Source organism: Syngnathus floridae, chromosome 1 (assembly GCF_059516105.1).
Source record: "Syngnathus floridae isolate MCC-2025c chromosome 1, RoL_Sflo_1.0, whole genome shotgun sequence".
Taxonomy (NCBI): domain Eukaryota; kingdom Metazoa; phylum Chordata; class Actinopteri; order Syngnathiformes; family Syngnathidae; genus Syngnathus; species Syngnathus floridae.
Genome location: NC_142413.1, coordinates 3468849 through 3480918, shown reverse-complemented (window position 1 = coordinate 3480918; position 12070 = coordinate 3468849). Strand labels below are relative to the sequence as shown.

Here is a 12070-nt window from a genome sequence, read left to right as displayed (position 1 = left end):
GGAGCGGCTTTGTCATTTGAGGAAAAGTTAAAGAAGTTGAGAATAAATTGTACTGATTAATAATTGCGTGTGGTTTTTTTTATTTCACCTTGACACCACAATTTCACATAGCTTCATATAAATATGAACAGAATAATTGTATTCTTCTAATTACCAGTACCAACTATTTAAAATAAATAATTTAGTGCATTTTACAATGGAAGAAAATTGAGCAGGTTTAAGTGATCGTAGGTGTGGCCCTCTGACACAACTCGGGTTTTTCCATGTGGCCCCTTGTAAAAATTAATTGCCCACCCCTGTTCCACATGCTCGAAGACTGCTTGAGCGCACAACGTGAACGCCATCTGCGAGAAGACGCAAACGGTGCGCCAATAAGTGGTTGAAACACACACACACACACACACAAGGTGCGCAGTAGACCAAAATCTGAAAAACTGCACTGATAGTCTTGAAAGTCACTGACTGGTCCTGGTGTGTACATCCTATGTGGCCACATGCAATTTGAGCCATAACTCATTCTTGTTTTCTACTCTGGGTATCATGAAAAAACATCGAGAATCAACTTAGCCACTTGGGGGCAGCATTTAGCCGACAGAACTCTCGAGCTTCCGTGTCGAATGACAGCTTCTGAGCACTCAAGAATATATGCGTGGACCACTCTATATGGTGCTGCACAGTTTGTGTTGAAATATCCGCGACACTTTGCTTTGGCATACGCTCCCTCCCGGCTGGCAAAATGTGGATCTGGTCAGCAAATAATGTCACGGTGGCAATGTAGCGCTTTACAGCGCTGCCTCGGCCGATTGGTTGACTTTTCTGGAAGCGACACGCCGCCATGGAGGCTTGGCCGGGACGCCGATATCTCATTGTATTGGGAGCCGCACGTCTCCTGCCTCATTCGCACTTGAGAGACAAAGTGTCGAGAGCTTGTACACCACAATACAGTCTTAATGGAAAGATCTTGAAGAACTAACTGTGATTTACAGTCATTCCCATTTAGAAATGCGTCTTCAAGACGAATCCGGGGTTTTCGGACTTGGTCCGCAGTCTTTAAACACAGTGACTCTGTGTTAAATAAACAAAACAATGCCTCGGTTTTGGGGTTGGCGTTTTTTCTTCTTTTTTTTCCCCCCCTTTTAGTTGAAGGCAATGTTGGTCAATCAAGCTAGTAACATTGGCACATTGTGATGATTTGGACCCAAGGGCAGCTGAACAAAAGGGGCCCAAGGATTGACCCTTGAGGGACCCCCACCATATCATGGCAATTTGCTTCATATGAAAACTTCTAACAGTGTCCAAATAACTCCTTTCCTCCAAGTGGGACCTGATGTCCTGTCGTCACCATCGGAAAAGATGAAATCATCTTTTGGGAAGAGGGCTCAGGGAAGCTTTAAAGGTTACGGAGTGGCGAGACACTTATTGCAAACAAACCCCCCAAAAATCTCATAACAGATAAGATATGAAGTTTTTTTTGAACAGTTGATAATTAGGACGATACGGGGGGCTTCATCCCAGCAGAGTGCAGATGGAGCGATCACACGACGCAGTGTGTGTCGTCTGTCATCTTAAAAGGTGTGCTGGAGCTGATAACAAGTGACAGACTGCACTAAATCATATTTCGCCGCACTCACAGCCTCAGATGATTACATTTACGTCTTACAACTACACTCCCATTCTAAACATATTACTGCGGCCATGCTTTTCACTTGTGGGCATGAAAAAGGGCTTGGGTTAATTTGCTATACGGGGTCCTGTCAGAGAAATCGACGTTTTTTTTCCCGTCACCGAAACACGTGCGTGCGTGCAGCGTCACAGATAAAAAAACAAAAAAACCCAAAAACATTGCGCGCTCTTCCCCAAACAGCATCCTTTTGGCCTGAATGTGCCTGTTGCCACGGTAACAGCGCACTGTTCTCAAAGTGGAGGCACACACAACATGCACGCACAGAGACAGACAAAACACATACTCGTCCGTCTCGGGGCTCTCTCGTGCTTACGTGGTGTGCAGAGGTGTCTCGAGACATAGAAGGAGGCGGGGGCGGGATCACAACTCCCTATCAATCCGCAATAATGTTACTCATTCTTCAGAGGATAAACAATATATGCATGTGAGAATATTGTGGTCAAATACTCATTGCTTAAAGAATTAAAGGTATAACAGTGAGGCTAGTTCCATTAGCATATGCATGGCATTTTGCATTCTTGGTTAGCATTAAGCTAGCAGATTTTCCTCACTTATGTGGTTTGATTAAAAAGAGGTGATGCAAATCTTGAAGCCTCTTTCTTAAAGTATTATTCACTGTCTGCCAAACGAAGTTCGTTTGTGAAAGAAGTTTTGTCAAATGGCTAACTACAACAGTGAGGCTAGTTCCATTAGCGTATGCATGGCATTTTGCATTCTTGGTTAGCATTAGGCTAGCGGATTTTCCTCACTTATGTGGTTTGATTAAAAAGAGGTGATGAAAATCTTGAAGCCTCTTTTTTAAAGTATTATTCAGTGTCTGCCAAGCTAAGTTCATTTGTGAAAGACGTTTTGTCAAAGGGCTTGCTTCAGACAATACTAAAATAACCTCAAACCGCCGAGGGTGAAACGTCAACATGTCAATCACGGTGACGACAAAAGTTGAAGCAAGGTCAGACCAATTACCGGCCATGCCGGTTCGTCTTCGAACATCCCGTTCTTTCTTCGTCTTCCGCCTGAACGAGCGGCAAGCGTGTCATTAGCCGCACGGCGTCCCAAACAAGCCGCAAAAACGCCATCCTAGTGATTGTCGGGCAGCTGATCGATGAAGTCGCTCAGGCGACAGGCGTGATCGATTCAGTGCGCTCCGTCGGTATTTAAGCAGATACCCTGCAAGGCTGCAAGGGGCATCCTCATTCATCATCCGGCCGCGCGGGAACGTCCTGTCAGTCTCGCACTTAGGGTTCGGCCATTAAGCCATAATTAAACAGCTTCACTAGAAAAATCCCCTCAAAAGAACGCAGAGTGGACACACCAGCACTTGAGCGTTGTGTTTCTTTGCTCACCTGGTTCTAAATATATGACACAGATACCGAGAGGTTTCGTTAATTCACCTTTATTGGTAGGTAAAGACAACGATTACAATTAGAGCTCTCGATATGTAATCATTTCCCTTTTTTTCTTCATTATTATTATTTTTTTCGTGTCTTTGTTGTTTCAGTTGTGCTTCTAATCTAGTACAGGCTACACATGGGCACCTTCAGCAAATGTAAACTAACACTTTTGCAAAATATTTTGCTTTTGAAAGCGTAAACATTTTGGTTGCTTGGATATAACTATATGGAGATTAAAAAAAAAACAAAACATACATCACAGTAACTGACCAGTAGATGGCGTAACGATAGAAGTATTTGATGACCTGACGAGCAGAGGCTGGCGAGGACGGAGCCAGCGTTCAGGTCGGCGACGGCGCCAGCCAACCGTATACTAGCATGATGTCGAGGGGAGAGTGTGGCGGAAGCGGCACTGAAGGGGAGGAAAGGGGGCGGGGCCATAGGTGTTTGAATTTACCATTGGTGCATAGTTATTTCCTCCACACGCTTTAATGCCTCCGTGTTTGTCAATACGCCATTTCGTTTAGAAGCTGTTTTACTTTTTCAACCTCTGGAGGTGCAGCATGGCAGGAGCCGCTTGGAAATTTGCTTGCGTACACACAATTAGGCTAATGTATGCAAGGGCACAAGAAGAATCGGAGCCGCGCCGCTGCTGCCGGGGGTCTCCAGAGTCTCTTATTAGTCCGGCTAATTTCACATCACTTGACAGAGTATTAACGAAGAAATGAATCAGCAGAGTTTCATGGAGGGAGGGGGGCGGGGGGTCAACACAGCGAGTCTGCCTCACATCGGGGCCTTGTCTCGTTTACACCACGTAAAGTCTACACTCCGACGTGATACGGATTAACGAGCGCTCGCTGATGTTACTGATACAGTAACGCGACCTTTGCCGTGATGACGAGCTGGAATACGGCCCAAACAAACGGTCCCAACCTCCCAACCACTATCACACATTCCCAGAATGCACTTGACACGAAAGCCTAATGATTAGAAAGCGCCGATACCGGGGCCTTAACACTTGGCCTCGGAACTTTGAGATGACGGAAAAGGAATAAGTCGAGCCGACGGCATTACGCGGCGCCTACTTGCTCCGTCTTATCGTTGCAAATCATCGGCCCGCTGACAACATTTGATTGCAAGGTAGCGTTGCGCGTGTTTTAGTTTAAGACGAGTGATGGAATGTAGCTCAGGCGAAACTAGTCCTCATCCTGGAGAATGACTAAATAATTACTATTTTACATTGTATATATTATTGTGCGTTTCTACTCTACATCCTCCTGGCTATGTGTGTGTATGTAAAAATAAAGCCCGCACCTCACTTGCAGCAAACTAGACAGAATCCCCCTATCCCCTGCTGCCCCCCACCCCACCCAACAGACCTTCTCACTCTACTCCTCAATCTCAAGGATGAGGTCGTCGCCCTCCAGGGTGGAGTCGGCGACGACGTGCACCGCCTTGATGGTGCCAGACAGCGGCGAGTTGACCACCGTCTCCATTTTCATGGCGGAGAGGACGCACAGAGGCTGCCCTTTCTCCACCTAAAAAGGGACAACGGCGTCAGTCAGCACCACAACTTGGAAAAATACTTGCATCGTGGACTTAAGTAGACATACTTAAGGAACGTCAAAAGTAGAAAAACTTAAAACGTAGTTGTCATGAATCAATTTGAGCGTTTTTTTTTTTTTTTTTTGGTGTTAGTTGGACTTCACTGAGTTTGTTGGTGTCTGGCGTTTGAATGACTTAGTAGAGAGTGATGAAGGACTAAGTAAGGACTCAGTTGGGAGTTAGCTGGGAATCTGTAAATGTTAGTCGGGAGTTAGTCAATAGTATGGTGGGGTTGGGAGTTTGTAGCAGTCGGGAGTTTGTGGGAGCTCGTTGGGACTCAACTCGGCGCGAGTTGGGAGTTTCTAGGAGTTAGTTTGGAGCTAATTAAGTCGTTGCTAATTGTTGCTAGCCACATTGTTGGTAGGTTGCAAGATTTTTTTTATAGGCATTAGTAGGAGTTAGTTGAGTCTGTAGGATCCTTGTTGGAGCTAATTGGATTTTGTAGGCTTTTCTAGGAGTTAGTTTGCTGGTATTTATTCGAGTTTGAATTTAGGAGTTTCTCTCGTTTAGCTTTAGCTAAATTAGCATGATGATGAAACAACTTTTAGTTTTCTATAAATTCTCAATCACAGTACTCAAGTACTTTGTGACGTACGTACTTCCCACCACAACCCCAAAAATCTTGCGTGGGCTTGTGTCTGGCAAACAACTGACCTTGTCGCCTACTGCCACTTTGACCTCCAATACTTTTCCGGGCATGGGCGCGCCCACTTGACCCTTGATGGACTTTTGGGCCTTGGGATGGAACTTCATCTCCTGGAGGGGAAGATTTCAAGCATCCATCATTGGTACAAATGCGCTTACAGGTGTGAGGAGAAATAGAACGTCATCATCGCAAAGCTCTCTCGCCATTAATACACGTCCTCATTGTTGACTCGGAGCACTTCATCCTCTTTTTACGCCGCACCCATCATTTATCCGTCTCTCTCGTTCTCTTTTCAGCGCGATCCATCACGTCGTACCTTCATGGCGACCGTGTCTTTCACCAGCACAGATCTCAGCTGTCCATTCAGCTCAAAGAAGACTTCCCTCTGGCCGGCCTTGTTCAGGTCACCCAGGGCCAGGGCCTTGATGTGCAGGATCTTACCCCTCTCTAGCTCCACCTGCAGGCCGAGGGCGGAATATAAGACGTTGCCGGAGAGACCAACAAAAGATCTTTAGAATTATCATAAAAAAATAAAACCAAAAAAATTAAAATAAAAATCATTCGTTTTTATTTTCATTATTATATTCCATATATATTTCATATTATTTTTTATTATTATCATTTTATTTTTTTCTCGCTGGCGCCTTGCGCCTTTGCCTGCCAGTCTCATCAAGCCGGCAGACCAATTAAAGCACGAGTGTCACAAAGGTAAACATCAGCATCGACTGACGTGAGAAGCTCCGGCTTCATCAGCCCCCGCGTTGTTATTCTCCACTCGTGAGGTGACAAGTGAAATCTCGCATGTGATTGCTTTTCTTTTCAACACAGTCAAGTGCAACGTGCAAAACAGCCAGCTCATAATTTCCCTTTCTTGCCTAAACAGTCAAGAAGCGTATAATAATGCTCAGAAGATCCTTTCATTGTGTGTCGAGTCGGGCGTGTTTGTCCAACGCTGTGAGCAAACACAGGAGCGTCCTCCAGCGCTAAGCGAACAACACGATGGGCTCTCATGGCGTCTCTGACTCAAAACAGGTTTGATACTAAACTTGAGGTGAACTTATTAATAAGCTGTCCCGGAATAAGATCATGAAATCACGCACGTGTGTGTCCGACTCCATGTTTATGCAAATCTAAGTTTACATTTCTGTCAAACATCGTTAGAATGATACTGAATCACTAGCTCAAAGCCGGCCAAGTGGAGGTTTTTATTAGCCCGTACGTGTGGGTGACTGACAGCGGTGCGGATGCGTGCACGCCACATGCCGCATTTTGGACCAGATTTGCGAGGGACTGGAAATGAAGTGTGAAATGACGCCAGAGGCACCTCGCATGTCAACAAGTTGCGGATTTGCAAACTAGCCCTTAGAACTCAATCATTCCGATTCGTTCGGTCGTTGGGAGTCGGTTCGTTGGACGGGGGTGGGGCGATTTAGAGCGCCTCGTCGTTGGCAGCTCTGTAATAGTTATTTATTTATCTAAATATCATCTTTGTAGTGGATCTCAGTTTGGACAGCCCTCAAAATGGCAACAAAAGATGACAGATAAGCCGATGTTGCTCCGTTGTAGAATGGAAAAGTTGCAGAAAGACCATGAAAAGTATATGATTTGCTCTCCGCTCGGAAGACTAAGGGCGCCTTTTTCTTTGCAGTGCCATTTGTCTCCCTCGCCTCCTTTCACAGGCCATAAAGCGACGCTTGCGGAAAAGCAAAAAGTTGTCACTTTTTTTGACACGCTTTCAGTCCGTCTCTCGCTCCTCGCTGCCGCTAATAGGACGCCATCCGGTGGGAATAACCCATCGTCATGACAACAAAAGGCTCATTGTTTCCCGCAATGACTGATGGGAAGCGCAAAGAGCGTAAAAAGCAAGTGTGGAGAAACAGTAAAATCCATTGGAATGCTTGAGTGGCGTGTTAGCGCTTCGCACGTTTGGGTCAATAGCATATCTGAGCGATCGATGCAACTGTTGAATCTTTGATAACGCGGCAGCGCCCGAGTGCTGCTCCTTGGGTCCCGAGCAATATAAAAATCAATTAACATCAACCTGGTGCCCTGCTGCCGTCAAATGATGCACGCGCGCCTTTGGCCCCGCACGATAACGTAGCGTGCCCGTAATGAAAATATTGATATTGTGGGGAAAAAGAGGAAATTATTCATCAAGGCGGATGTGAATGTGTTCATTTCACATATGAGGACTAAATGTTGCTGCAGGTGCAAATAAATAAATAAATGAAGACTGCCTGCCTGACTGGAATGAAGATGTGAACTACTTTGTTAACATGAGGGAGAAAGTAGGAGGAGGGGGGGGTGGGGGGAGGCGCTTGATCGACCCCAGAGTCGATCGAGCTTGACACATGAAAAGCATGCGACACTTTGGGGAACCACTCATTTATCAGCCCACTCACACTTGTCAAGGCACTTGCTACAAACAACAACAATCCCAATTACTTCCTCCCTGGGTCTTATGGGTCAAAGGTCAAGGGCAGTGGCGGTTCTGCTGAATTCTAATTAAAGTTGAAAGCTTCACAGTGTGGAACATTACCTCAAACTCCTCGGCGATCTTTGGTCCATCCAGGAAGAGTCTGGTGCTGAGACAGTCCACTGGCCCGAAGTTAGCTGCAGTGGAGGACAGATAATAGTAAATATGTTGCATAAAGATGTGTGTGTGCAGGATTTGTACAAACGCGTCTATAAATTAAGAAATAAAATATTTCAAAAACATTAAAAAAAAAAAAAAATATATATATATATATATATACATATATAAATAAATAAATCAAATAAAAAACAAAAAAATACAACAAGAAAATAAATAAATAATAAAATATTTCAAAAACATCATTATTGGCCATCCTAACCCACCAGTGAATTCCTTGAACTCCTGGAACACCTTGGGATACATGGCCGCTGACATGACGTCTTCGGGGGTGATGTCATCGCCGTGCGCCGCCCGTAAACCCTCCTCCAGGGATTTGAAGTCCATCGGCGGCAGCGAGGCGCCGGGGCGGCCCTCTATGCGGGGGAGCGACTTGAGGACCTAGACAAAGTGAAGACTTGTTTGAGTCGTTTTCTATTGAGCTGGGAAAAGGGCCGAGACGTTTCACGTCAAAAGGAAAACCCTCGTGGGATTCGCAAGACTTTGTGATGTGTTAAGAGCTGGGAAAGTTCACGGCGTACTTCTCGCCTTTCCATGAAAGCTTTACCCTGACTTTGACTTGGACCATCATAGGAGAGCAAAGAAATTCAAAATCGCTCCTTCAAAGCATTTCTGCTTCCGTGTTGCTAAAATTACATATGAGCAGGTCCTCGCCGAGGCTCGAGGTGCGGCGGCGGTGAGCTATTAGTCACGCGCGGCTTTGGCGGCTCGACGGCAGCTGACTCAACGTATGTGTCACGTCGACACTTCAGAGACGACCGTGCCGCTGAAGTTCCCGCTTGTTATCGACGCCGCGTCCTCGAGAGGTACCTCGAACAAATGAAGACAAAAGCAGTTTGCTTGCTCGTTTGCAATTATTAAAGAGTGCACTCCCACGCAAGGTCCATGAGTTCATTCTCTTCAAAGATATGTTTAAGGACAAAACAACAGGGGCCACTTTTCTTTTTTGGGGTGGGCGCATTTGCATGAAGAGAAAAAAAAAAAAAAAAACCTAAGAAAAAAACAAACAAACGCTGGACTGATGTCGTGTGATGTAATGTGCCCGCTAAATTTCTAAAAAAAATTTAACACATTACAATATAAGACAAAATTATATTACATTAAATATTAATATATATTATAATGATGTTATATATGATATATTTTAATATTATAATGTTATATTACATTAAAACATTCCTACCGCCCCAAAACAAATCAACTGATTTTTGTTTCTGTTTAAGTTAAAGAAGTCAAGTATTGTAAAAAAGTCAAATATTCTGCCCTTAATTAAAAAAAAAATTCTAAGCATTAAGTGGCCCCAAAACATAAATTATTGTATTTAGTTTTTGAATGATTGTCAGATTAATCAAAATTTAACTTAAATATCGGTATTGGCATCTACCTCAAGTAAATAAAAAAATTATAATATCTCATTCACTCATTATGAGTCTCTGACACACTTTTCAGCTTTTGTTGATTGTCGGAGGAAAAGTTTACCACAAAATGAAAGAGGAAACTAATGAAAGCGCAGCTGTACTAGACCACAGCTCACACTCACAAGCTGACCACCGCACCAGGCATGCGTAGTACTCCTAAAACATACATTAAGTGTTCCAATTCATTGGAATGTTTCAAAAGTGACTTTCAATAAAGCACGTGGGGAGTGTAAAACTAATTTGAAAATGTCTTAATAAAATCTATCGTGTGGATTTTCCCATGTTGTGGAGCGTGTGTGTGCGTTTAGGAAGAGGTTGGATTACCTTGGATCGAAAGGGCTCAGGGAATCCTCCGTGCGGTATCCCAACGTAACCCTGAAGAAATTCCACTACGGACAGAGGGAAGGAAAGCTCGTCGGCCCTCTCCTCCACCTCGGCGCGGCTCAGGTTGTTCTGGACCATGAACTGAGCCAGGTCCCCTACAATCTTGGAGGACGGTGTCACCTGAAAGACAACACATCGACAGTTGAGCGCTGCGCGGAAGCAAAACATCGAGCCGGCAGATTGTGATGCTAATCATTTGCATAACGGCGATGAGAAGAGTTTTTCTGGACAGGCACGCAAGTATCGGTGGCATCCGTTACCGAGGACGAGCGCATCCGTCTCCCGTTGCTAAGTGGGTCACAAAAGACGAGCAGTTGACTCAGCAACAAAAATGAAATTGGCTCTCGCAAGACAAAGCGGCTTTGTTGCAGAAGTGAACGGAATGTTAACTTGACGTTTCACTTGAAGCTATGAGGCACCGGCACCCAAGTGTTGGTGACAGGTGTCATCCCCGGATACCTTATCAAAGCTTTTTTTATTGGTGAATTCGAGGCAATTAAATAGTGGTCTTTTCCCTCTCCCTTTTTGTTTTTGAAACACTTGTTCGCAGGAATGCCCGAGGTATCGGAAGAGGCGGCTAAAACCTTCAGAGTGGCCATTATGCGAGTTCAGCAAGTTAACACCCCCCCCCCCCCAAAAAAAACCACACTAAAGTCAAAGCGTGACTGTGCATCCCAAGTTTCCCTTTCTCCAATGTTATCAGCATTTCCTAAGGGCAATCTTTGCTTATTTATTGCAAAGTAAAAGGACCATTGCCTTTTGTTTTCTCATGTGTCTTTAAGAATCATGACTTTCTCCCTGGCTGCTTACTAGCAGCATTTGTCATAACACTAAAACACTCCCTTTCTTCACTTACAGACCTCTTTCTTTCAATATTACAATCTGTTGCAGTAATAATCCACAACCTAATAATCAAAAACATCCCTACTTGTTTTTTGGTCTATATGCGTCTTTTCATGCACTTCAATACGGACGAATTGTTGACAGCGGCGACACACTGTGCTCACTCGTCACTCTCATCTCATCTGTCACCCTGTGTGCACTTCAACGCCCCCATTTATACACTCTTGGATTTGCTCCTCATACACGTCAAGTACTCGACCCACTCATCATCTTAACATGCGCGCGCGCCTGTGTTCGTTCTCGACCAGCGCCTATAATTCACGTGCACACACACGAGGGAAAAAGTATTAGTACCAAAAAAAGACACACACATATAATTTTATATATATACACAGTTTATATATATGTGTATGTGTGTGTATATATATATATATATATATATATATATACACACACACACACACACACACACACACACACACACACACACACACACACACACACACACACACACACACACACACACACACACACACACACACACACACACACACACACACACATCTGGACATCTCAGTCCAGAAAAGTGCAGTACTAGGAACAGCAAAGATACTGCGTAGAACCCTCAAGCTCCCAGGCCTCTGGTAGAGGACCCGAGCTTGAAGGGAAAAAGAGACCACCCACGGGGGGTGAGGAAAAGTTTTTTTTTTTTATATATATGTATACATACATACATATACATACATACATATATATGTATATATATGTATACATACATACATATACATACATACATATATATGTATATATATGTATGTATACATACATACATATATATATATATACATATATATATATATATATATATATATATATATATATATATATGTATAAAAATAAATCACGTACATGCTCATATACTGCGATGTTATCGCTCCTTTACTTTCCCCTCTGCTAGGTATTTCTGTTCTTAATACCTCCGTGCTTCCTCTTCCTCCTCCTAAAACCCACCCTGAGGAATGTGTTCATCTTTCTCACTCCTTTGTGTGTGTGTGTGTGTGTGTGTGTGTGAGAGCACATAAACAACTCTCTCGCTTTTTACAGCGTCAAGGGAGCCAGGCAGGGAAGTGGCGGCGGTGAAGAATGGTACCTGTCACCGGAGGAGGAGACAGCAGACAGGCGCGATAACGAGACACTGGGAGAGCCGGCCGAAGTGGGGGAAACGACGCGAAGATTAGAGATACGAGCCCAGAGTCTAATCAAAATGAGGGCTAGACAGACGTCTGAGTCGGGACCAAATGGAGGCGGCGTGCAAGCGGCAGGCGATGATGGAGTGAAGGAAGGAAAAAACAAAAATGGGAGCGAGTAAAGGCCGACTGAGACCACGTGCAGTCCTGCAGCCGGTGCAAGAGTGCTGAAAACGTGGGTGTGTGTGTGTGTGTGGCC

At 44.4% G+C, this 12070-nt stretch overlaps 1 protein-coding gene across 2 annotated transcripts in view; it reads right to left on the bottom strand.

Moving 5' to 3' along the window:
* Positions 1–3061: 3061 nt before the first annotated feature.
* The window catches only part of LOC148403419 (pyruvate carboxylase, mitochondrial-like), a 113983-nt gene continuing 104974 nt past the window's right edge, over positions 3062–12070 (bottom strand). For both annotated transcript variants that reach the window (XM_088395836.1, XM_088395826.1), the window contains exons 22-27: positions 9722–9901; positions 8186–8360; positions 7866–7939; positions 5643–5783; positions 5335–5436; positions 3062–4613 (exon numbers count right to left, since the gene is read on the bottom strand). In XM_088395836.1, the coding sequence (XP_088251962.1) occupies positions 4464–4613; positions 5335–5436; positions 5643–5783; positions 7866–7939; positions 8186–8360; positions 9722–9901 (822 nt within the window). In that variant the 3' untranslated portion in view covers positions 3062–4463. The remainder of the gene's footprint in view (positions 4614–5334; positions 5437–5642; positions 5784–7865; positions 7940–8185; positions 8361–9721; positions 9902–12070) is intronic.